At 37.4% G+C, this 27,236-nt stretch overlaps 1 protein-coding gene and 1 non-coding gene across 6 annotated transcripts in view; both read left to right on the top strand.

The window, feature by feature from the left end:
* The window catches only part of FAM214A (family with sequence similarity 214 member A), a 126,744-nt gene that overhangs the window by 20,547 nt on the left and 78,961 nt on the right, over positions 1–27,236 (top strand). For 2 of the 5 annotated variants that reach the window (XM_045529566.1, XM_045529539.1), the window contains exons 1-2: positions 8,099–8,349; positions 8,828–8,946. In XM_045529566.1, the coding sequence (XP_045385522.1) occupies positions 8,931–8,946 (16 nt within the window). In that variant the 5' untranslated portion in view covers positions 8,099–8,349; positions 8,828–8,930. Of the gene's footprint in view, positions 1–8,098; positions 8,350–8,827; positions 8,947–27,236 lie in introns of those variants that run through there. The other 3 variants (XM_045529576.1, XM_045529548.1, XM_045529556.1) reach the window with 2 other exon arrangements.
* On the top strand, positions 11,227–11,298 carry LOC123631276. The gene has a single exon (XR_006733117.1). It is a non-coding gene; the product is annotated as a small nucleolar RNA SNORD26 (small nucleolar RNA).

Below are 27,236 nucleotides of genomic sequence, written 5' to 3'. Positions count from 1 at the left end.
AAAGGGAGTTGGGGAATTTCTTGCAGTTTTATGCATTCTTACAATTTTTTTTTCTTAAACTGAGATAATAACCTAAGAAAGGATTTTTTTTACAAACTTTTTTGAAGGGTAAAACTCTGTTCAAAATTTTTTTCTGAAATGTCTAATCAGTTTCTATTTCACATTTTGAAATGGAGATCACTGCTGTTGTGTATATCTACTTTTCAAGTCAACTGGTATGGAATTCTCATTAAGCTGCAATGAACTGATTTTTTTTTTTTTTTTTTTTTGAGACGTGGTCGCCTAGGTTGTGGAATACAAGAACAATAATAGCTCACTGATAGCTCACTGCATCCCTGAACTCCTGGGCTCAAGCAATGCTCCTACCTCAGCCTCCTGAGTAGCTGGGACTATAGGTGCCCACCACCATGTCCAGCTAATTTTTTTAAATTTTTTTTTTCCTAGAGATGCAGGTCTTGCTATGTTGTCCAGGCTGGTCTCCATGTCCTGGCCTCAAGCAATCCTCCCACTACCACAGCCCAGCCATATGAACTGATATAGTCTGATGAAAAGACTTAACGGATCAGTAACGATTTATAGTGGACTTAATATCTCTACAAGGTCATGGAGAATCTAGCTGTTTAGTGAAGTCCATCCATCACTGCTTCTGAAAATAGCTCACCCTGTCTGGGATGCAGTAGTTAGCTCTGTGTGTGATCCTCTAACAGATATGAAGAGAAAAATAATTTCTATGAAAATTCTACTGGATCTAACTTGTATTTTTAGAAGGGTTATTTATTGTTATTCTCACTATATCTAGGGTGTGCCCTAACCACTTTGTGATGCATTCAAGTCTCATAAGGGTGAACCCTTGACAAAATGAGGGCAAGCAGCAAATTCCCTTAGCCCCAAATTTGCATTGCTTGAAGGCTTCACTGGGTTGAGGAACATAGCTAATTTTCAAATGTCTTTTGTGATGTTCAGTCAGCCACTAAGTCCTACAGCAAGGCTGTCTAACAGAAATGTTATATGAGCTACATATATAACTTTAAATTTTCCAGTAATCACATTGTAAAAATTGAAAAATAAACCAGGTATGTCTAAAATACTATCATTTCAACATGTAATGGATATTGTTAAAGTATTAATAGGCCAGGTGCAGTAACTCACACCTGTAATTCTAGCACTTTGAGAGGCCAAGGTTGGAGAATCACTTGAGGACAAGAGTTGGAGACCATGGCCAGGTGTGGTGGCTCACGCCTGTAATTCTAGCACTCTGGGAGGCCAAGGTAGGAGGATCGCTCGAGGTTAGGAGTTCGAGACCAGCCTGAGCAAGAGCGAGACCCCATCTCAGAAAAATAAATTAAAAAAAAAAAAGAGTTGGAGATCAGTGTGAGCAACAAATTATCTGGGCATGGTGGCACATGCCTGTAGTCCCAGCTACTGGGGAGGCTGAGGCAGGAAGACCCCTGAGCTCAGGAGTTTGAAGTTGCAGTGAGCTTTGATGATGCCACCGCACTCTAGCCTAGGCAACAGAGCAAGATCCAAAAATAAAAATTAAAAAAAGGAATTAATAGAGATATTTTTCTTTTTCTTCCAAAGTCTTTTAAATCTGTTATATATTTTACACTTACAGCACATTTCAATTTGGAGGCTACATTTTGAAAAATTAGATTCATATACCCAAGTTGTTATAAATATACTTAGTTTTAAAAATGAATTGAATTCTGTTGTTGGAAATTTATAATTAAATTAATTAGAATTAAAAATTCAGTTTCGCAGTTTCACTAGTCATATTTCAAGTGCTCAGTAGCCACAAGTGACTAGTAGCTACTGTATTGGGTGGAGCAGTTCCAGAGAATAGTGACCACCTCAGATCTTCAGTAATCACTTGAGTCTTTGTGCCCAGGCTGGTGTCACTCAACACAGGAAATATAAAGGAATTGGAGTCATAGTCCATCTCTGCCCTTAAAAAGACAATAGGAATATGTGGCTTTATGATCATAAATATAATATACAGTCAGAAAAGACAGATTGGCCAGGTAGGGTGGCTCACACCTGTAATTCCAGCACTTTGGGAGGCTGAGGCAGGAGGATCGCTTGAGGCCAGGAGTTCAAGACCAGTCTAAGCAACATAGTGAGACCTCATCTCTATAAAAAATTTAAAAATTATTCAGTCATGGTGGTACACACCTCTAGTCCCAGCTACTTAGGAGGCTGATGCAGAAGGATTGTTTGAGCCCAGGCATTTGAGGTTGCAATGAGCTATGATGACACCACTGCACTCTAGTGTGGGTGACAGAGCAAGACCTTCTCTCTTTTTATTTTTTTTTCCTCTTTTCCCTCCTCTACTCTGAAGGAATGGACCTTGTCTCAAAAAAGAAAGAAAAAAAAAAAGACAGATGGTATATGTGGGTGTGGGTTCTAGAAGACATCCATGAGGTCAGTTTGGGCCCTGAAAGTCCAGTAGTATTTACATAGGAGTTGGGGAAGGATCCCATGTAGGGTAAATGGCAGAAGTCCAGTGGCAGGAAGGTGCAGGGTTTGTGTAAAAACCAAACTAAAAGAGACCAAAACAGGTAGTGGTTAAGAACTTATGCTCTAAAGTCATGCTCCTTAGGTGTGAATCCTGGCTCTACTACTGCCTTATTGCTTGACCTTGGACAAGTTATTTAACTTCCCTTTTCCTATTTATTTGGTTATACAACAGGGATAATATTTCATTAGGGATGCTGTAATAAATATACTAATACATATAAAGCATTCAGGATTGGCTGGGCATGGTGGCTCACGCCTGTAATCCTAGCACTTTGGGAGGCCAAGGCAGGAGGATTGCTTAAGGCCAGGAGTTCAAGACCAGCCTGGGCAATAGCGAGACCCCATCTCTACAAAAATTAAGAAAAATTAGCCATGTGTGGCACACATGCCTGTAGTCTTAGCTACTTGGGAGGCTGAGGCAGGAGGATTGTGTAAGCCTGGGAGTTTGAGGTTGCGGTGAGCTATGATGCTATGATGATGCCACTGTGCTCTAGCCTGGGCAAAATAGAGGGACGCTGTCTTACAAACAAACAAAAACAAAACCCCCCCCCAAACCAAAAGTACTTATGACTTAAGTACTCAAGAAATTTTAGCTTATTTTATTACCTGAGTGTGACCATTTGCTCTTTGGAGGTTACATAAAACAAACGGGAGCTATTCTATTTAGAGCTTATATCTTAAAGCACTGAACCTAAGTTTATATAGACCAACTTAAATTCTAAATGTGCAACTATTTCTCAATGTTTCTGAGCCTTAGTTTCCCCATTTGGAATTTTTGGAATTATTTGATCTACTTCAAAATGTTGTAATGGAAATTAGCCCATTCAGGAAGCAGCCTCCTTCCACTTATTAACTGTAGCCTTGGGAAAGTTACTTGCCTCTCTGAGCTTCAATTTCCTAATCCATGAGATGGTTATCACCCTCTTTGGATCAAATATACATGTGAAGTGCTGAGCAGTTACTGTCACAAAAGAACAATTATTAATTTTTTTAAAGACCTTAAGTCTTCGTGGCTTAGGCCTCCAGCAGCTCAGCAAACCTTCAGATTAACTAACAGTTTCCATGACTTGAATTTTAGAGGCCTTTGTATTTCTGAGCATTACAGTAACTTCTGCAGGTAGGGACCAGAAAAAAATCATTTTTCACTTCCTTATACCTGTGGTTATAGAAGGTAGACAAACAGGAGCCTCAGAAAAGGACAAACCAGCCAACCGACTTAAGGGAAGGTGGAGTGTTGTTTATAGAAGCTAATACCTTAGCAATGACTCCATAATCTTTCTCTTTTAGAAAGAAATTAACTGTAGTGAGTTTAAGTGAATAATAAGAAATAATGTAGATATGGAAAACATAGCTTGTGTTTCATTTTATTTCAACAAGTATTAAAAGTACACAGTTTGATTTTTTTATTTTGCAAAATTAGATTTATATATGCATTTTAATTTTTTTCAATAGTCCTTCTTTCCAAAATGCTTTGTGATGAAAAGGATGTACTGATTGTCATATGCGGAATAGTGTATCTTCATTTGATGATTCTCAGCCACTTATTCATGATCATCCTTTAGCTGTGGATCATCGAGTTAATCTTTAGATACTTCGGAGAGCTTAACATTTTTCAACTGACTTAATTTCTGTAACTTTTACAGAATTAAAGATCTCCATGTTTTACTGACCATTCAGAACCTCCAATCTTAGTCACATAGCCATCTTCTCTGTGTCTCCTGTGAATTTAAATCTCTCCCTCCCTACCAGGACACTTGTCACTGGATTTGGGGTCCAACCTACTCCAGTTTGACTTCATCTTAACTTGACTACATCTGCAAAGGTCCTGTTTACAAATAAGGTCACATTCACAGGTGGGGGATAGGACTTCAGTATATCTCTCTGGGGGCACAATCCAACCCGCAACAGGTTCCTGCTACTATGAGACAATACCAAAGGCAGAAAGTATAATGAAAATGTATCCTTCACAAATGAAGTTTGTGCCACCCACCAATTTTCCAACTCTCTAGCTTTACCCTCTAGAGAGAAAATGCCAGCCAGTATTAGGAGTACAGATTATAGGTATGTATAAAAAAAGTTTATTAGTCAATACAAAAGTTGACATTTATTGAGCTTCTACTTTGTGTCAGGTCCTTTGCTAAGTGCTTAGGGATACAAAAAGGAAAAGGGCACCAGTCCCTGCTCTGGTGGAGCACATTCTGATAACCTGGACTGGCTTTGGTCACAGGAATAGCCCTGTATTAAAAAATCGAGCAAACCAGTTATCTTCATCACCTTATTAAGTAAAAGAACTCAGAGACATTCATTAAATACAGTTTTGTTATATACTTCCCATTTCAACAAAACCTACAATAGTTGAGGAAATGACTGCTGAAGAGGAGGTAACTTTTTCTGAAGTTAATTACTTATATAAATTTGGAACACTAGGGGAATGCAAAATGGAGAGCAAATCAGATGAAAAAAAAGGGTAAGGTTCCTGCCAGCTGTCTTGAGTTTTTGCTTCACCTATTCTTACCCCTCACCAAGTAGGAACTAGAGATTGTTCTGTTTGGGTGCCCTGAGGTGTGAACAGGTACTTAACACCAACATTTTGAGTTGCCATTTTATTTTATTTTAATGACAGGGTGTTGCTGTCTGTCTCCCTGGCTATAGTACAGTGGCATCATTGTTGCTCACTGCAACCTCAAACTCCTGGGCTTAGTCCCAGTCCCAGCTTCCTGAGTAGCTGGGACTACAGCTTTTTTTTTTTTTTTTTTTTGTAGAGATAGGGTCTTGGGGTCTCGCTCTTGCTCAAGCTGGTCTTGAATTCCTGGCCTCAAGTGCTCCTCCTGCCTCAGCCTCCCAAAGTGCTAGGATTGCAGGTGTGAGCTACTGTGCCCCACCACTTGCCATTTTAGATCTCTATTTCCAACCACTCTGGACATGCTTTATACAATTATAGGATTGTTCTAGAATTAGGAAAGATAATTTATTGTCAGAGTCAAAATACCTCATTTTTATAGGTGAAATTAATGCTGTAAAATGTGACTTGATCATGGCCATCCAACTGTGATAGTACTGTAAGCTCCATGAGAATAGTGACCCTATCTTGTTTCAGTGACCTTCGTATTCTCAGAGACTAGTATATGCCTAGTAGGTAGTGAGTGCTCAGTAAATGTGTGTTGCATGAATGGTACAATTTGAATGAGTCTGAAATACACCTCTTAAAAATACTTTTTCTGCTGCCATAATGATTTCAAAATTTTAAAGTTTTAATAATCTCAATAAAAAATGTTAGGTTAGTCTAACAAATGTTCAGACATCATCATTTACCCATATGCTGTTAAAACTTAATTATTTAAAAGAGACTAGTTGGTGCTCCAGATTATTCAATATTCTTGGCTTCTGCTCACAATATTGTTCTGGTCTTTACACTTCTTGCAAATTAGGTGGAGGGAGAGGAGCTAAACCACAGATCTTGCTGCTTGTTCACCCAGTAATCCTTTTACAATAGCTGTTATTTGGCCCCAGCTGTTGTGCTAAATTTAGGATTTTGGATTATCTGTAACTGTTCTTTCTCCCATTGCCAAGGTTAATTGAGAAATGACTGTAGAACAAGTACAACTTCAGTTCATTTTTTTTAAAAAAACACATAATACAGTATTCAATAATATCAAAGTCAAAAGCACTTGGAATTAACATTTGTAGCCATTTTAGAGATTAAAGAACTGTTGCCATTTGTCAGAAGTTTCATAGTCATGATGTTAGAAACATTTCAGTGGAAACAAAATGTTTCCTCCTGAATGTTCTGCCCTGTTCTGATTAGATACAATCCTGGAGTTAATAATTGCAGTTGTGCATCTTATTTTAATGTACATATCCAAACATGTAGAAAATATTGCTTTCTTCATAATATTTCACAATACTTTTTTAATAAAAATTTTATGAGGCCAAAAAATGTAATTGCCAATCTTGTACTTTACAAAACTTTTCTGATGAGAAAGTAATACATACTCATTGTAAAACTTTGGAAACAACAGCAGAGTACAAAGAATAAAGTAAAAAGTCTTTTCACTTGGCCTCGTACTTTCCTGTTGTGATTCTTGTATGCAAAATTATTTCTAAAAACATATTTTTTCTTATGAAACCATAGAGCCTTGCAAATTTCGTACTTCTGATATCCACTTGGGCTCGTACCCCATATGTATTAATACTGTGTCCATAAACAGTAGCTAATAGATGCACTTGTTCGGATTGCTTTTTTTTTTTTTAACTACAGCAGATTCTTGTCATCTGTTTGTGTTTAAGTGATGACAACATCACAACACGAAATGTCATCATGTCACATTGTTATAGCACAACAACAAAATTACAGCTCCCCAACAATAACATGTTGTCAAAAGTGTCCTCCCGCCCATGAGTCAGTGTTTCAGAAGTTATAAAAGTTATTTTTAGCACAGCGAATGCCTTGGAAGCTTGGGTTCCGAATCCTACTGAAATCCCTAGTGATTGGGGAAAATCTAGGGTTAGGGGAGGGCTTCCAGTCCTTAAACTCCCACTCCCTAACGCGTATGGCTGCCCACCCTCCTGTCCCAGCAACAGGAAACCCGCCAAGCGCTGCAATCCACTTGGGGCTCGGTCACCAGTGTGCGCCAGCATCCCGTGTGGAGGAGGAGACTATAATTATCCCCCAAGTCTGGGGCAGGCCCTCGGATGACATCTGCCCAGTTACCCAGTGTTCTAACAGCGCAGCTCCGAGTCTTGGTCTTAGGCGCGCGCCTCGGCCAGTCGCGAGCGAGCAGACGAAGCGCCGGGCGCCGCTCGGACCCCCACAGCCCGCCGGCCCCTCCCAGCCAGCGTCCCCGGGGACCTCGCGCCCGCGGACACCTGCACGCAAAACCCGGCCCCGAACTAGCGCCCCGGGGCGCGCGGCAGCGTTGCCATAACAACCCGGCGCCCGGGCCACGCAGGCTGCCGGGGAGGAAGTGACGAGCGGTGGGTTGGCTGTTGTTGGGACACGTGACCCGGGCAGTGTTTTGACAGGGCAAACAGCAGAGAAAGAACTGGGCGAGCTAGGGGGACCGGGAGCTGGGACGCCAGAGCTAGAGACAGCGGGCGGGCGAGGAGCTGGCAGAGGCGCGGGGCGAGCGAGCCGGCCGGGGCGACGGGCGGGCGGCGCCCGGGGGCCGCGGGGCTCGGGTGCGAGTCGGGCAGGGCCAAGGGCTGAGCCCAGGGAGCGGAGCGAGGCGGGGGTGGATGGCCACAGGGGCGCCGGGGAGCCGCGTCGGGCTTGTCGCGTCGGGCCCCCATGGTCCCCTAACGCAGCCCCGGGGGCCGCTGCGCGCCACACTCCGCTCTCGCCGGCCCTGCGCCTCTCGGAGCCTCGGGTCTGAGGTGGGAGTGTGATGTGAGCCGCTGGGCGAGCGGCGGAGAGAAGTGCCAAGAGGAGGAGGGATCGGGACTGGAGAGGAGGGCGAGTTAGTCAGCAGAGGTCGGCCGAGGGAGCCGAGGAGCGGGCCAGCCCAGAGCGCCATGAAAGCAACTCTCCGGAGGGGAGAGGGGCAGGCGCGGCGCTCGGTGCTGCGGGGCTGAAGGAAATCCGGGGCCGCGCGGGACGGAAGGGGCCCTCGGCGGGCGGGCTGCGCGCAGCAGGGGCGAGCCCCCGGCGGTAAACACCTTCCCCGGGCGAGCCTCAGGCCGGGCCCGCAGGACTCGGAGTTGGTAGGGTCGACCCGGGACAGCCCAAGAGAGTTCGTTTGGGGCTGGGGGCTGGGCACAGGGAGGTGACTCGGGCTTCTGTGTAAACTCGGCGGCGGCTGCCGCAGGAAGACTAGCTAGAGGCTAACTACACAGGTGAGGCCCAGCGGGGCGGGCGGAGTCCTTGGGGGGCTGGAAGGGTTTCCTGCGCCCGGGCACCAGGTGCAAGAATTTCTATACCAGCCGTGGCGGAGGTGCCACTGTTCCTAGGGGCGTTTGTGTTTTTGTCCCCCCCCCCCCCCCCCGCCAAGGGGTCAGTTAGCTTGTGTTGCTTTGACTCTTTTTCTTCTTCTTGCCTGTATGTCCAGGTTATAAATAGATCTTGCTTTGGTTCAGAGATGCCGTGTCAGAGAAGGACACATTGGCCTGAAGAGCACAGAGGCAGGGAAGAGGGGTGCTCGGTCCGGAGGAGATTGGGGAGGCGGTTCAGAGAGAGTTTTGTTTTGATTTTTTCAGACCATCCAATAGTACTGTCACCGCACTTAGTGCCAAGAAGAGGCCTAACTTAACAGTTTTCTTGCAAGGTCCAGGTTTTAGAGCAGGACTGGATAAATTTTATTTTCATCTCTTTTAGCATTTTGAAAACGAAGAAGCAGACGTAGAAGCAGCGACGAGCCTGTTGAAAGAACCCACACGTGTATTTCACAGCACTCTGGGTGGAAAAATTGGATGTGAAAATGAAGCCAGACCGAGGTAAATGATTTACTTAAGTAGGGCTTGGATTTTTTTTTTCCGCTCTTTTTCTATGCCTCATTTTAGAAGTGTTAACCTAATTCTACAGCAAGATCAACTATTTCTGTCTCATATGTGATTATCTGTTTTTGTGACAGATTCCAGCTGGTGAAGTAGAGAAAGGCATATGGAAGAGAGGGTTAGACGTTCTTCAAAAGTGCTTGTAAGGCAGTAGTTTCAAGAGAGAAGCTAGTGTATCTCGAAATAGGCAAGAACTATTTGTATCTGTTGCCACAATACATAGTATCATTTCAGAGTTGCAGTTGCTTATTTTTAGGTAAAGTCAATCTAACTACAACTTTAAAGTTTGCAAGCTTTTTTATATTGACTGTGTAAACTTGATGAATTGAAAAGTTAGTTTGAGTTGACTATTACTTTATTATTACTGCTTTGATTAGTTGATGTTTGTGCTTTAAGCAAAGTCTAAAAGTTTACAAAGTACTCCAGTATTCAATATATCAGTATTGAACAGTATGGACAGTTTGGATTATCAAATCCCCAGGGATAAGTAAATGTCATTTCCTTTCTAAGCCTGTATTTTCAAGGCTAATGAGAATAATGTATACACTGTACCTTTCAAGGACTTCAAAGAAATTGTTTATCAGTCTTCTGATTCATGGCAAGGACCAATTTTAGAAGATTTGAGTATAGTATAGTGGCTAGTAGTGAGGGTTTTTCAGTCAGATATGGGTTTGATTCCAAGGAATCTTATGAAGAAGGGATTATTGTATTTGATAGGAAGTTGGAGTAGATGAGAGTTCCATCCAAATCTGAGACCTTAGGATAGGTAATACTAATTTGTCCTGTAAACTAGATGCTTATTTTAAAGCATATGTGTATTAAACTGGTTGTTTTCCATATTTTCAAAGTAATTAGAAGGACAAATTTTCTAGATAAAATATGTCTTTGGTAATAGTGTCTTGAAATGTGCTAAAGGAGTGGAGAAAGCCATACTTTAGTGTTTTAAATTAGTTTTAGGTGTTTGGCTGTTACTTAAACTCAGGCAACAGCTATGTATGTACTAAGTATTAGCAAGTGTATTGCTACTGAGCATGTTGCTTGTGTAGAAAGTGAAGTTTAGATTTTTTTCTCCCCTATAAAATATATTGAGTATTGATCAAGTTTAGATTTGTAGAGTATATCAGTGACTTAGGAAAAATGGCACCAAGATCAGTAATTGCATCTCAGAATAAACAAGCAAATAAAATGAAAGTCACTGTTCTGGATTGTTGTTAAAAGTTACTTTAAAGTCATAAGCAGTTTAAAAAATAGTGTTTGCACACTATCTTTTTTAGCCAAAACTAGTGCTAAACACAGTAAAATGTTTATTTATAAACTAATATAGATTACTAGGGAAAATAAATTTATTCATCAAGATTCCCCTTTAAAATTGTAGATTTCTTTAGCATTCTCAGGTAAAAATGATAGGATTGCAAATGTTGTGTTGTGATTATATTCTATAATAACATGAGCTTTTAGATCCATGGCTTTTTTTTTAAACCAGGACCCAAAGTAAGTAATTATCTTTTACTTAAAACTAGTACAGAAATACTGAAACAAGCTTTTCACAAATATATTTACCGTTACTATGTTCAATGTAGCCTTGTCTCTCTGTTCTATTTCACTTTTTAAAAATTTTATTTATTTTTAATTTTTTTTTTTTTTTTTTTAGAGACAGAGTCTTACTCTGTTGCCTGAGCTACTGTGCAGTGGCATTATCATAGCTAACTACAACCTTTACCTCCTGAGGTCAAGTAAATCTCATGGCTCAACCTCCCAAATAGATGGGTCTGCAAGTGTGTGCCACTATGCCTGGCTAATTTTTATTTTCTTTTTTTAGAAATGGGATCTTGCTATGTGGCCCAGGCTACTCTTGAACTCCTGGCCTCAAACGATCCTCCTGCCTTGTCCTCCCAAAGTGCCAGGATTATAGGTGTGAGCTACCTCACCCAGCCCTATTTCAAATTTTAAAAAATTGCTGCCACAACCCATTGAATCGATTTTTTTTGACTAACTAATGGAGCATGATGACCTACAGTTTGAAAGGCATAGTTATGGGCAACACTTATTAAGAAAACAGTAATACTTCATTTCTTTTCTACATTGATGTCTAAGGAATTAGTGAATTCTCTGGATACTTGAAACTTAACTCTTTAAACATCAAAAAAGTTTTCAATTGTAATGATATATGGAGAGATTTCTGAAATATTAATGCTTTTCCATTTTTAAAAAGAATGTACACTATGAGGATGATTTTAAAAATTGAACTCTTTCTGATGGATTAGTGGAGAAAACACAAAAATTCTTAGTAGCACCATAACAAAAAAATTGAAAGAAGGAAAAAAGAACATACAGAGTCAGTGTAATTTAACCTTCAGTTGCTGATAAAGGGGCATTGTTTCAATTTTGTACTCTGTCATAATCTAGAAATGCCCTAAAGAGATATTTGAGTTTTTTCCTCTAGCTTAAAACATTACAGTCTATCTTATTTTTTATTTTTAAATTTGTTTATTTTCTAGATCTATAGCATTGGCAAGTTAACTTTTTTTTTTTCCCCAGATCTGATTTTTACTTTGCCTTGCTGTCAATAGTCTTTGTTGTTAATATGCTTATGTTTGCCTCTCTTAATTTGCCTGCTTTTTGTTTCTTGGCTAGAAAACTAGATTACTATACTTAATGTTGAGTTCTCCATAAAATGAGGGTAAATAGGAGAACTTCTCAATATTCATTCAGAATGTGAGCAAAGTGTGGATTTTTTTCTCTTTTTTTCATTTTTTTTGTTGTTGTTGTTTATTTTCTCAAAGTGTGTATTTTAATGTAGAGACAGTAGATTAATGGGAGACAGATGTGCTTCAGAGTGTTAAAGCTTCTAAATAAGTACAATGGAAGCCGCTTACCCTACGTTATTGAGTGTGGTAGTTGGTTGGCTAATAGAAAAAGTTTAAGTGGGGAATCAGAAAAATAACAGCCTTAATTTTTTTTTTTTTACCTGGTAGAATCATGTCCCTTTTGGGGAGTAAGATGGGGTCTGTATTTTTAGAGTTGAATGTGATCTTTCTATATAAACCATGCCAATAACATGCACCTAAGATTCCTAGCTTTGATTTTTTAAGAAGTAGAATAAGACTTTGTAGAACAATCTGAGGTAAAGTCTTACATTTTTAATAATTTAAAAGTAATTTTTAAACTTTCACACACAACATTATAGGTATCTTATATACACATAATTCAACAGGAATTTGTTTTCGGGAAAGAGGGAATTTATATTGTTCATCAAAATATGCTCTTTTCAAAGCATTCAACTTAGTTTTCATAGAAATAACTTCTTTTGTACTTGTGTTTCACTGGTTTATAATAATAAATAGTTATTATAATTGGAGTGGCATAAACAGGCTTAGGAAAGAAAACACCAGGTTCTTGTTAAATATATAATTCAACTAGTGGAAGTAGAAGTGGGCAGGGAATTAGAAAGTACCCTATTAGCCACTGGTGATCAGTATTAGCAGTGTCAATCAGTTTTTTGTTGGGGTTTTTTGTTTCTTTCTAAGTTAGAGACGGTCTTGCTATATTGTCCAGGCTGAAGCACAGTGGCTCTTCACAGTGGCTGATCATTGTGCACTACAGCCTCAAAATACTGGGCTCAAGTGATCCTTCTGACTATCTGGGACTATAGGTGCAGCACTGCACCCATCTATCAGTTTATTTTCATGGAGAGCATTGGTCAGTGCTGCTGGTTGATTAAGTGAAGGTCAGTTAGGAAAGTTTCTATTATAATTTGAGATAATAAAGATGTTATATAGCATGATGGCTACATTTCACAATAGTCAATAGTATTTTACCATATTTTAAGGTAAAATTTTTTTTAAATTTTAAGCAGTTGTTATATAACATTACTTGGGTCATGCTGCCAAAGATGAGTCCTTGATGTTATCATTAGCACAGGCTTTGGAATTAGACACACGTTTATATACTTGTTTGCTATCTCATCTTCATCACATTACTTAATCTCTACTCATTTTCCTTGTGTGTAAAATGGGAATAATTCCAACTTCTCAAAGTTAGAATGAAATACAACAGTGGTTGGCACATTGTAGATGTAAATAAATGATAACTTTTATATTAGAACACCATAGATGCTTACATATTGGTCAGTTATAAGATATACTCAACAGATGTTAGGAAATAATCAAATGTTGAATAACCTAACACTGTTTTGTTTTGTATTCATAGTGTTCAACCTGCCAAGGCTCAAGCACATTTAATAGATTTTTAATATATAGTGATTATCTGAGAAAATATAAATGCTACAAAAGGAAACTTGACATAGATGTGTAATTTATTTCTTTATATTGTCATTCAGTATTACAATTATAGCTTAACTTCTGTGTGTAGGGAGTGACATGGGTAGACCAAGCTTCAAATAATTAGATTTTTAAATGGTGTTAACTGTTGACTAGAGCTGGGCAGCTGAAGAGGTTAAACAATTTTATTCTGCCTTGGACTCAAGGGTGTGCAAGTTTCAAGAGAAGTCTAAAGTGTGGTCTTAGTGTAGAAGTAATTAAAACATTTTAAGTTATGCTATAAATGTGTGGGATTTCTAATTTTGTATTTTTAAATGATATCTGAGCTTATTAAAACTGTTATGATTAAAACCTATAAATTTAATAAATCCTCAGTAAACTAAATATACTGTTTTAAGTCTTATTTAAACACATGTTGTAGGCCATTGAAGATCCTTAAGTAAAAACTGTTGGTGCAAAACCTGTTCCATAAACAAGACACCAAACAGTTTTTTTGGTGTTTTTTTTTTTTTTTTTTTTTTTTGAGGTTAAAACTGAGAGGAGTGCTACCTTAGTTTTTCCCCCGTATTGATTATATTACAAATTTAGGCATCAGCTTTAGTATTCCTGTGGTTTATGAACTTAACTACAGAATAATGCAACTCTCTTAACCTCAGACAATTCCTATCTGGGCAGCTTAAATAGAAGGAAAAAAGTGATAAGGACTAGAAAAAAGTAGCAGGGGAATTAGGTGCATTGCTTGCTTGCTAAGAATAGTTCATTGTTAGCTGATGTAAATCAAACAATAGAAATGACAGATGTTGGAGGAAAAGAAAAGAACTGTTGACTAGATTAAATAAAGCAACCTTTTGCCAAATTCCCAGGTGGAGGTTGTGGTGATAGCATGAATAAGAGCTGCTAATACTTGTGTATACCATATGCCAAACACTGTTGGAAGTACTTTACATATATAACTCATTTAATCCTCACGATTACTCAAGGAAGTAGTTGCTATTGTCATCTCCATTTTATGAATAAATGACACTGAGTCCCAGAAGTTTGGTAACTTACCCAATAAAAAGGTAAGCCCAAGTGTGAATCGAGCTCAAGCATATGCTTTTAACCCCCTGACTGATAGCAGTACATGACGTTAAAATATAAGATATTGGGAACAAATTGGTTTAAAAATAGGATTGAGGAAAACTCAAAACAGGTATTTGGTAAGTATTATGATCTTGGAAAGCTACTTACCCTCTGTTTGCCTCGACTTCTTCATCTTTACAATGGGGGAAGTAATAGTACCTTGGCTTGGGGCTATTTTGAGGATTAAATAAATTAATGTATGTAATGTGCTTAAAACAGTGGCCGGCACTTTTTAAGCATTCAAATGTGAACTGCTATTGTTAATTTTGGGCATTTTCTAAGAAGAAGCCAATCATTTAGTGAAAGCTGAGGACAAAAGAAAGGGGCTGATTCAGCTGCATGTTCTGTATACTCACTGTGATCTCAGATCAAAAGCTGGGCACTATTGGTCTTTTCTCCATTTACATTGATGAGTCTTGACACATCAGTAGTTGTCAAATAATAACTGGCTTGATACAACCTCCAAGATTCAGATACTAAAGGGATTGACACAGAGGTACCCTATCTATGTTTTTGCCTGTCATCTAGTATGAAGGAAATGATTCAATGGACTGAACACTGTCATTTCTTTGAAGAATGAGACAAAAGATCATTGGAAGGCAGAATTGAGAGGCAAGTGTATATATAAGGAATGTGACTTAAAAATTGATTTCCTCTTCAAAAACTGAAGAAACCTGTGAGGTCTAAGCATTCTGCATTGTGAACAAATAGAGAAAAAAATTTAGTTGTTAGACAAAGAACATTTATATTTATTTATTCTTTTGCCCTTTTCAACTTTGCATCTAATTATGATAATGTTTTCCTCCCTTTTGAGGCTGGGGATTTTACAAACTAGGAATATTAAACTTAGAATAACTTAATGCTGACTTTTTTTTTTAATAATTGTAGTATCTAGGAACAGTACTTCTTTCTTAGTAGGTAAACCAAAGTCAACTTGTCAATAGTTCTGTGTTTGCTCAAATAGGTGAAGAATCAGAATAGTTCCTTTCTGATGCCATATTTATTAAACTGAAACAAGATGGACTGGGTAAAAATTTTAGTAGCTAATCAAAATATTAGACTAAGAGCCTATGCGTAAAACCAGAATTCTTAGCAATAATCTGAGTTGAGCTTTGTCATTTTCCTTTTTCTTCCCCTTGTTTACCATGCCCAGCCCTATTGGCTGCCTTGTAGGTTTTTGATTACTACTCAGGGTCTTGTATGTGCTATTCCTTCTGCCTTCTGTCATTCTGTTGTAGGCTTAAATGTCACTTTTCCAAGAAGTTTTCTCTGGCTACCCTATCTAAAGTGCGTAATGTTAACTGCTGTGATTATTTATTAAGTTAGATGTCCTTTGTTATTCCATGTCTCAGCAGCCTGTATTTTCTTCATCTATTTACCACATTTTGTAATTATTTATCTTTTTTCCTTCTTTTTTTCCTACAAATAGATTTTTTTTTTTTTTTTTAAGAGGCAGGGTCTCACTCTGTCACCCAGGCTGGAGTGCAGTGGTATGATCCTAGCTCACTGCAATCTCGGACTCCTGGGCTCAAGTGATCCTCCTACCTCAGCCTCATGGGTAACTGGGATTATAGGCATTCACCATTACACTTGGTTAATGTTTGTATTTTTTGTAGAGGTGGGATCTCATTGCACTTGGTTGGTCTTGAACTTGTGGCTTTAAGCAATCCTCCTGCCTCGGCCTCCCAAAATGCTAGGATTACAGGCATAAGTCACTGTGCCCAGCCTGGATTTTGTGAGTCCAGAAACCTTATCTCTTGTTCACAGCTGTATTCACATCATCTAGCAGAGAGTTTTGTACATCATAGGTGCATAGGAGATGATTGATATGTATTTGTTGAATGAAGAAATGACTAGTATGTCTCAATGTTTATGGAACAAATAGGAGTAGGAGTAAATGGTTAGCAATCATTGTTTTACTGACACCAACTGAAATTCTGCCAATTTAGGGATTTGTTTAAATTAATGACTGTTAGGCTATTATCAGAACTTTATTCCCAATTCTTTTTAAAATACATGTAAAGATACTTGCCCATAATTTAAATAAAGTTTATATTTTTTAATTGGTTAAGTCTCATTGAATCAAAATAGAACATTGTAAAAGAAGAAGTAGGCAAAACTGGTGTCAGTGGTCTCCAGTTTATATACATCTTATTAACAAATAATCCACACACAAACATTTGCTAGAGGCTCTCTGACCTCCATGTATCATGCTGAATTTGTTCCTGTTGCTGTTTCTCGGAGAATGTATGTGTGTGTTTAAACTGGTAAACCTCAGGTTTATAAATATAAGAAGGTAGAAATAGAGTAGTAGGAAAAACACTCAAAGGATTTAGAATTTAGATTTAGAATCCATTCTGTTACTTACAGGTTTTGTGACTTGGGTCAAGTCCCAAACCTGTTTTCTCATCTGTAAAGTGTACCCAGTTCAGAGTGTTCCTTCTGAGCTTCAATTGAGATAATGTGTCAAAGAATTTTGTAAGCTGTGAAATGCTGTATAAATGTTGACTAATTTACCTTATGGGCCAGATTATTTGTACAGATGAGCCAGGTGTTACCAGGCATAGCCAGCTGCTTCTTAGTTGAGGCCACTCTGTCTAAAAATATCAATCATGCAGTGCAAGAATTTTATTTTTAAAGTTCCTCCTTGTCCTGATTTAAGTTATATGAACTAGACATTCATTTGGATTAATAAATGTATATTTAATTATACATTTTCAAGAAATATTGAAATGGCTGTATTTTGGTTATCTCAAATGGTTCCTTTTTAGCAGTGCTATAATGCAAGGAGAGTTAAGACCCCAAGGCAAAACAACACCAAACAAACAAAAAACCCTAAAGTTTAGGATCAGACTTAGATTGAATTCTAACTTCAGCATTTACCAGCCAAGTGACCTTGAGACAATTACATAGCCTTTCTGAACAACGGGGTTTTTTTGCTCTAATATCATCAACTTTAAGCTTTGTGGGAAAAGAGAACTGAGAACATAAGTTTCAGCACTTAGCATATGCCTAGTCCTGGGTAGTGATTGGTAAGTGGTTTCCTTTACTAACAAGGATACATAGCTTGGAATAGCTGCACTAAGGAGGTGAGTGTTTCAGTATTCTGTTGTGAAAACTAGTTGTAACAAGCATTAAGAGATCAATAGACACTTACTATGTCACTGTCAACCTTGTTTTCTGCAATACACAACTACATAGAAGAAAATCAAAACCAACATTGACCTACCCAGTCTTTAATGGAAATGCAATGGGAGAAGGAAAGTAGGTAATTTGGAGCATAGACAACTATTTCTGGGTGATAATAGACCATAATGAACAGTTTAGAGCCAAGTTAGGGCAAAGAGTGGGGTAGGAATGGACAGTAGGAGGTTGATAGAAAACACAGAGTAGTGAGATGTTGTCCAAAATTGCTTTTTTCTTATTTTATTTTTTGAGATGGAGTTTGCACTGTCACCTGGGCTAGAGTGCCATGGCATCAGCCTAGCTCACAGCAACCTCAAACTCCTGGATTCAAGCCATTCTCCTGCCTCATCTTCCCAAGTAGCTGGGATTATAGGCTAATGCCACCACATCCCAGCTAATTTTTCTATTTTTAGTAGAGACGGGGGTCTCGGTCTTGCTCAGTCTGGTCTCAAACTCCTGAGTTCAAGCAATCCTGCCTCGACCTCCCAGAGTGTTAGGATTACAGGTGTGCACTGCTGCACCCGGCCTCCTTTTTCTTTTCGTTTTTTTCTGGCAGGTGAGTTGTTATACACTCCTTAGTGGATTTCAACTTCCATGGCCACCATCCTTCTGCTTTTTTGTTTACTTGAGAATATCACCTAGGATGGATTTAGTGCTTAAAGCATGGCTCTTCTGCTTAGGGTTCCATGATGCTGCAAGTAATGGCCATTACAGGTTAAGGAAACCTTTGGGCTAGCCTGATAATCTAGTCATAACTCATGTTACATATAAATAATCCCTATTCCAAGTTTGATCATTATTTGGACTTAAAAACATATCCCTTTTGGGAACATGACCAATTTGTATTTGGTGATTACCATTTTAAATTATTGATAATAAGTTTCTACATTTTATTTTCCCACACCAAACATATATTCTTGAATGCAATTAAATTTGTATCAGTATCTGAAATCAGGCCATTTATAAGACTTTATCCTGCCATCTAGAAAATTCATTTACATTTTTTCATAAAATCAGCAATTTTCTTTTGTGAAGAGGGATTGTGGTTTGTCACATTATCTACTGTGCCATTTGTACCTAAATTTATAACAGTATGTAATTTATCCTTTAATTTTGTCAAATTGCTTCTTTTTTAGGTTTTGGTCTTAACTCTAAGTTGAAGGTCTGTCTCATATTTAGTATGCTTGACAAAAGGATGCTAATATACAAAAAATTATTTATTCATTTTACTAAAGAATTGGCCATAGGATTTCTTTAAACTTCCCTACTTTGCTTGCTCTGTAATTTAATTTACACCTAGTAAATTAAAAATTTCAAACCCATAGAAAAGTTGGAATAATATAATTAACATCCATATGGATTGATTAATTGTGAACATTTTGCAACTTTTGTTTTATCTCAATATAGATAAGTGGAGGGTTGGGTGGCTGAGTAGGATTGCTGGCTGGATGAGTGGGATGGATAAACATAGGGGTCTTGTCTATTTTTGTTTTGTTTTTAATGCAAAACCTTATTTTTTTTCCTAACTGCTACTTTTAAAAATTGACACATTGTAATCATATGTATTTATGAGGTACGATTTGACATTTTGATACATATATGTTATGTAACGATCAAATCAGATTAGTTAGCATACCCATCTCATGTACTATCAGTTCTCTGTGGTAAGAACATTCAAAAGCCTCTCTTCTAGCTATTTTGTGACATACAGTACATTACCATTAATCTTAGTCACCCTACTGCACAGTAGAACATCAGAATTTATTCCTCTTATCTAATTGTAACTTTATATCCATTAAGCAACCTCTCTCCATTCTACCCCACAATCCCCCTTCCCTCCCAGGTCTCTGGAAACCACTGTTCTACTCTCTGCTTCTATGATACTAACTTTTTTTAAGATTCCACATATGAGTGAGATCATGTGGCATTTGTCTTTCTGTGTCTGGCTTATTTAACTTAATATGATGTCCTCCAGTTTCATCTATGTTATCACAAATGACAGGATTTTATTTTTTATGGCTATGTATGAATAATATTCCATTGTGTATATATACACTGCAATTTTTTTATCCATTCATCTATTTTTGGATACTTAGGCTGATTCTCTATCTTAGGTATTGTGACTAGTCCAGCAATAAACATGGAAGTCATCTCTTCGACATATTGATTTCATTTCCTTTGGATAGATACCCAGTAGTGGGTTTGCTGGATCATATGGTAGTTCTATCTAATATTTTGAAGAACCTCCATACTGTTTTCCATAATGGCTATACTAATTTACAATCTCAAAAGTGTATAAGTGTTCCTTTTTCTCCACATCCTCACCAACCCTTATTTTCTTTTGTTTTCTTGATAATAGCCATTCTAACTGGAGTGAGGTGGTATCTCATTGTGGTTTTGATTTGCATTTCCTTGGTGATTAGTGATGTGGAGCATTTTTTCATATACTGTTGGCCATTTGTGTAAGTTACAGACATCATGACATTTTAACCCTGCACACTTTGACATATATCCAGTGTTAAGCTGGAGCTGGCTGGTACCAGCTTGCAAAAGCTGCTTGTGTACATTTCTAACTCTGCATCTAATTGCTTGCTTGAAATTAGCCGTGGTGGCAGTATTTACACCATGGAAATTGGCAATGTTACAAACTAGGGCTTTATTTCCCCTCTGTTAAAGCCAGTTGTTAAAACACCACTGCATATGTTTTCTAAAAATAAGAACATTCTTCAATATACCTGCAGTACACTGAAGAAGTCTATCTAATACAATACCAATATTTAATATATAATTTATTTTCATATTTCCTAGTTGTCTCAAATAACATCTTTAGTTGCATTGCCTTTTAAAATAGCAAGTTGCTTCCTATTACAGAAAGGAAGTTAGAGCCTGGTGTTAGACAACGTTTAGAAAGGTTTTAGAATACACCATAAAAACATGATGAGAGAAAAATTAGATCATGTAAATATGACAATATTTTAGCAGATTTTTCCTTATCTTTAGCTTTTTAAAAAACATTACTTGGACAAAATGGATTTAAGAAAAAAGTGTGTATTGTTGAAATTCCAAGATTTTTTAAATTGGTAATACATTGGGAAGAATTATATTTTTAAACCCAAAGTCTCAGACTACCTGTCCGACCTCATTTCCTAGTACTCTCTAAGGTTCCCTGCTGTTTAGCACATTGGCCTTGCTGTTCTTCAGTCACTACAAGCACATTTGACACCTTGGGGCCTTTATATTTGATGTCTCCTTTTGGAATACAAGTCTCATGGCTTTTTTTTTTTTTTTTTAAACTTCATTTGGCTCTCTGCTCCGTTGCTACCTCCTCAAAGAAGCTTTCCCTGGCCATCCTTCAAAAAGAGTACAGCTCTTTTATTCTCTCTTTACTCTGCATTACTCCTCTTCATAGTCCTTATCGCTGTTTGACCTGGTGTTCTACATTTATTTTCTTTTTTTGTTTTTCTTTCCAACAGGAATGTAAGCTTCTTGATGGCAGGGACTTAGTGGCATTTGTTCACTGCTGCATTTCCCCGTGCCACTAAATGCCAGTGTTGAATAAATGCTTGCATGCATTTTAATATCTTTGTGATGTAGCATAAAACTTATTGCTGGAAATTTTTTTTTCCTGTGATCTGTTAGCTTTGTAACCCCGAGATCTAACTCTCTAGTGTCAGTTTTTTTGCTTCTAAATGGAGATATTTATACCAACTTCACCAGGTTATTGGGGGATTAAATGAAATGATGTCTATATGAACTCCTTATATGAAAGATTGCTATATAAATATAAGTAGCTATTCATTCTTTCAGCATTTATACTTACATATCAGCTATGATGCTAGGTTCTGGAAACATACAAATGAGAAAGTTAGGGCACTGTGAGTCTAATGGGAGCAACAGACCAATAAACAGGTAAGTACAGTGTAGTAAAGTGCTATAATAGAACATTATGGCCAAAGTGCAGGGAACACAAGCAAAGGAGCACCTGATAGCTTGGATTTCTTTGGAAAAGCTCCTTTAAGGCCATAATAAATTCAGTTTTGAAGGATAAGAAAAATTCCTGATTCCTCTGGAAATGCCTCTTGCCAGTGTAGTGTTTGTGGTAGCATGGCCTTTAGGTATACTTTGTTCCCTAAACAAGGGCATTGGTATCCTTCAAATTCCTATGAAATAGTAGAAATTTTTATCCTATCCTTTTAAAAACTATACCTGTAATATGAGTCTGTCAAAGAAGTACAAAATTCAGATAAGCCAAGACAGGAGGAAAATGATAATTCTACCACACTGTGATTAGATAGTTCACATTTTTTGGTATATATCCTTCTGTATATGTATGTATATATACATTATATTTTTAAATTAAACCATATAGGACAGCCCTCATATACTGTTTAGCAAACTAATTTTTTACTTAATATATTGAATATATTTTCATGTCATTAAATATTCTTCCATTACAGTATCTTTAGTGATTGTGTAGCTAACTTTTGTATGCATGTATCATTTAATCAACTTTTACTTTTTAATGTTTTAATTGTTAATAGTGGTAAAATGTACATAATATAAAATTTATCATCCATTTTTAAGTGGACAATCTTTTTATTGGATATTTGTTTCAAATTTTTGGCTAGTATAAATGGCACTGTAATGAACATTCCTGTAAATTAATCTTGGTATATATCCCTATTTTTTTTTCTTTTTTCACCCTACATGAACTTTGACTAATCCTTATTTTTTCCTAGATAAATTTCTAAAGGTAGAATTACTTGACCCACAGTATATGCAAAGTTAAGTTCTTGATTATTGTAAAATCACTTTTCAGAAAGTTTTTGCCAATTTATGGTCCCACTAAGAGTATATGAGAGTAATAGTTTATTAATTTCTTCCACCTTTAACAACACTAGATTTTACAATGTTTTCTTTGGGTCAATTTCTGGCTGGTTTTGTTGAGTTGACTTCCAGAAATGGGTGTGTAGCAGCTATTACAGTGGAAAGAACATGGGTTTGGAGTTGGATAACTCATTATTCAAATATCAACACCATTACTTACTAGGTGGGTAAATTTAGGAAAGTTAAACCATCTAAGACTTAATTGACCTAAAATCTGTAAAATTGGGGGTAACAATTCTTAAAGGTTTCTGTGAAGGCTGAAAGAAATACTACAAATTAGTATCTAGCTCAGTGCCTGGGCATAAGCTAGGCACCAGCTTTGTATGAAAACAGGTTGCTAAGCTGAGGGCACAGGGCCAGTATCTTCTAAACCTGCTTCTTCCAACTAGGATTCTGGAACTGTAACTATAATGATGTTTATTAATAGTAGTTTTTACACCTGGATTCAATTTAATCTATTGGGGATAATTTCTAAATTATCCCCAGTAGATTAATTTCTTTAGTGCTTGTGTCATTGTATGAGAGTTTGCCCTCATGACAGTTGTACTCAAATGCAAGATTCTGTCAGTCCTTGGTTTCCTACTTTAGCAAGGACTGAACACAAGGCAGAGTGGCCTTCTGTAAAGTTAAACTCTGGCATTGATTTTCTTCATTGAGTTGGTGTTTCAGCTTAGTGTTAGTTCTTTTTTTTTTAAGCTCCTCTTCTCCCACCACCCCTAGACTTAGTTTTGCCACTATCTATGTGAATAATCACCAATCTCTTTGACCATCAGTTGCCTCATCTGATGGGAGATTAGACTAAATAATTTCAGAGGTTCTTAGTCCTTCTAAGAATTCTGTCATTGTAACTACTTTTGTTTTTGTTTTTGTTTTTTTCCAATTTTACTTTATTTATTGTTTGAGCTTGGGGTCTCCTTTCTCTAAATATTGTTTCTCTGAGTATTATACATCCTTCTTAAGTTGACATACTAGCTAGTCAGAAGTTGAGGTAAGGAATATACCTGTGCTTTTGAGGAAGTATACTCACATCATAGTAATTATTGTGTTGATTGAATGCTGGTCCTGGGGGCATGTTTCTGTGGTCCAGGAGGTTGTAGTCTAACCCTGGCCTGTATCTTTTTTGTGTATGTTGCAGAGTTCAGGTATCTACCAGGGTACTCTGAATGGCTATTGATTAAAAAAAAAAAAATTCTCAGGTTGCATGGTGGTACAGATTAAATTCCGTTATGAAGAGCTCAGGACACGAAAATACTTTTGTTGTTTTGAAATTACTCTCAAGATCATTTTGTTGCTAGAAATCAGAGTTGGAAAGGTCCTTAGAGAGTGTGAGTCCTTTCATTTTTATACTTAAGAAAACATAAGGCCTAGAGAAAAGAAGTGACCTGTCCAATAAGAAAACTAAAACTCAAATTTCCTTCTAGTCAATCAGGTATTTTCTGTACTATGCTACCTCTCTCTAGCCTCTAGCAAGAGCACAATTGCCTCTGGGTTCTGGCACCGGAAATGAAAAAATGACCATCAGGTTTTTCTTGGGAAACTAAAAAGAAACAAAGACTAGCAGATTATATTTTAACATTGTTCTCAAATAATACATACATCCTTTTAGAAGTAAGTCAAATGGCAATAAATAGACTCAAAGTGAATAAGACATATTTCATTTTTGAAACTAGGAAACTAACAAAGAGATGAAAATAAATTAGAAATTAGAGATAATGTCTAAAATCTTAAAAATTAAGAAATAGCACTGTCAATTATTTAGAAATGTAGAGGAAAATAATTTTGTCATGTGAAAAATGAGCCTAGTGATATTACCTACTTAAAGGGCTATTGTAATGATTAAATAAGGTAATCCATATAAAGTGCTTAGAATAGTATTTGATTTTGAATCAATACTCAATAAATGTTGCTTATTATTATTAATAAATTAGCATCTCTTCCATAAGTAAGGTAAATGCATATTCCAAGTGTTCTGAAGGAAACATACAAAGATGAAGAGGGTGACTAAGTGAGGACAGGAAGAAGTCCTCTTCAGTTACAGTGATCAGGTAAGGACTCTGAGAAAGTGAGCAGAGGATGAGCAGGGACCAGCTGTGTAGGGTGAGGGGAAGAACATTCCAGGCCAAGGGGGCAAGATGTGCAAAGCTCCTGAATTTAGAAAAAGTCTGGCATGCTTTAAGAACTGAAAGAAGACCAGGCACCATACCATAATTTGTGCTTCCTTCAGTTCCTCATTTTAGACTGTCTCCTTCACTAGAATACTTGTCCTCCAAGCACGGAGACTACATTTGACTGCTTTGCTATTTCTCTCAACACCTGTCATAGAATTGGGATTTATTTGGGGAAAAAAAATTAAATGCCTATTGCTTAATAACTCTCAGTGCCTTATGGATGAGAACTTTTTTTTCTTTCCCTTTCTTTCAGACAGGAGTAAGCTAGGATGCAGTAGCCTTTTTATTTTTTTAAAAAAAGGATATTTGAAAAGACTGACACTTGTAAAGTATTTCAAATAATATATAAGTTTAAGACAGCATTAATTTTATATGTGGACTTATCAGTTTCATGGAATAAAAAATTTACATAAAAAATTAAAGTATTTGATTTAACTGTTTTGCTTTAAGTTCAAACTTTTTTGAGGGCATGGGATGGATTAAATGCTATGTGGGATGATCCTGGTTTATGCCTGTTGTCCTTGTATCCAGTCCTATTTCATAATTGTCTCCTTTAACTCTGACATGTCACTGGACCATGAATTTTATGGTCACCCTAAAAGCCATCTTACTGTCCTGCTAGTGCAATCAAATCTTGTCTTCCATTAACTGATATGTCATTCTGTACTTAGATAGCTTAAGTATAGATTAAGACTTGCCCCAGCTGGGTTGTGTAGAATGTTGCATCTAATATTTTAAAATTTACGTGAACCCTTGTATGAAATCAAGGTATTAACAGCATGGAATACTTGTTTTGAGTTAGTACAAAACACTTGGATTTTGTTTTAGAAATGGTTAATTTCTAAAATGTTTAAAAACATTTTGACAAAATATTCTTATTCAAAGTGATCTGAATTCTTACAAACAGGTCCTTCTGCAATAATATTTAGGCTGGGAGTGGTGGCTCAGGCCTGTAATCCTAGGGCTTTGGGAGGCCAAGGCAGGAGGATAGCTTGAGGCCAGGAGTTCAAGGCCAACCTGGGTAACATAGTGAGATTCCCCCTCTATAAAAAAAGAATTTTTAAAAATTAGCTGGGCATGGTGGTGTAAGCCTGTAGTACAAGCTACTTGGGAGGCTAAGGTAGGAGGATCACTTGAGCCTAGGAGTTTGAGGCTGCAGTGAGCTATGATAACACCACCATTGCACTCCAGCCTGGGTGACAGTGTGAGACCCTGTCTTTAATAAAGAAATGAATGAATGAATGAATGAATAAATATTTAGTGATTATATAGTATATTGGTTAAATATGACTTAACATTTTTAGAATTTACTGTTAGGTAATAGTAAGACTTTAGATATTTGGATCCTTGTCCCTCTCTTCTCTGAAACAGATACTCATTGAGCACCTGCTATGTGCCTGGCATGTATGTGCTGGAAATATAGTGATGAGAAAGAACTAAGGTGGCCTCTGCCCTCAGAAACTTGTGGAGAAACAACAACAATAAAGTCCTGACTTTTTTGCTAAGTCAACAGAAATTAGGAGCCGAGGTTGCCCTATGCCATTTTAGAAGAGGTGGCAGTGGGAGGTAGGGGAATTGGTCCAGAGGAAGAGAGTATCACATGGCCTGCACAGACTTACAGAATCCCTACACTCTACTGTCCTTTTTGATTTGTGGTGGTCTCAAATATTTTTTGTTTGAATGTGTGTGGGTGGGTATGTTGGATATTTTGTTTTTAAAAATGAGAAATGGAAAGTTATTCCCAACAAGTGCAGGCTTCAATTGAAGTACTTAGTTTATGAGGTCTTACTGATTTTCTCTCCTGGCACTGCAACTAAAACCTTCCTGGTCTAAAATATTAAAAACTATTGAGATATTCAAATGATAAGTACTTTATAAACTGAAATTGCATTGAAAATGGAGAGGTTTTTTTTTAATTGGCCTATGTATCAGGCACCATTCTCAGGACTATGCCGATGAATAGTGACAGAGAAGATCTCTGCCCTGATCAAGCTAACATTTTAGTGGGAGACGACAGTTCTGTACCACATAAAATGTTTCACAATCTTGATTTGTGCCATGGAGAAAATAATGTGATATAATGGAATGATTGGATAGAGTGATCAGGAAAATTCTGAGGTAATAAATGGATTTTCCAAATTTTTATTAAGAAAAGTCTCAGAGATTCAAGAAAACAGAACATTTTGCCATATGTGTTTCTAATGCATTTATATTAAATATTTTAAAGTATTATAATTTGCAGACATGTTTCTTCCCTTAAATAATTCTGTAATCTTAGAAAAACAAGGTCATTTCCCTACATAACCACAGTACTGTGAACACACCAAACACGAACTGATGATTTCCTAATGTCAAATTCCACACCATATTCAATCCAGTTATTCCCAGGAGATATTTTATAACTGTTTTGTTCAAAGAGTCAAAAAAGATCCAATCTTCATAATAGGTTATGTCTTTTTTGATCTTTAAGAATCCTATTGCTCTGTTCCTCTTCTTTTTTCCCCATGCTATCAGCTACAGATACTGGGCTAGCTATGGATTTGCCTAATGGCTTTTCATGGCTCCATTGAACCTGTTCTTTCTTTGG

The sequence above is a fragment of the Lemur catta genome, chromosome 1 (genome assembly GCF_020740605.2).
Source record: "Lemur catta isolate mLemCat1 chromosome 1, mLemCat1.pri, whole genome shotgun sequence".
Classification (NCBI taxonomy): domain Eukaryota; kingdom Metazoa; phylum Chordata; class Mammalia; order Primates; family Lemuridae; genus Lemur; species Lemur catta.
The sequence above is the reverse complement of the archived record's forward strand: the minus strand, read 5'-3'. Positions and strand labels throughout refer to the sequence as shown.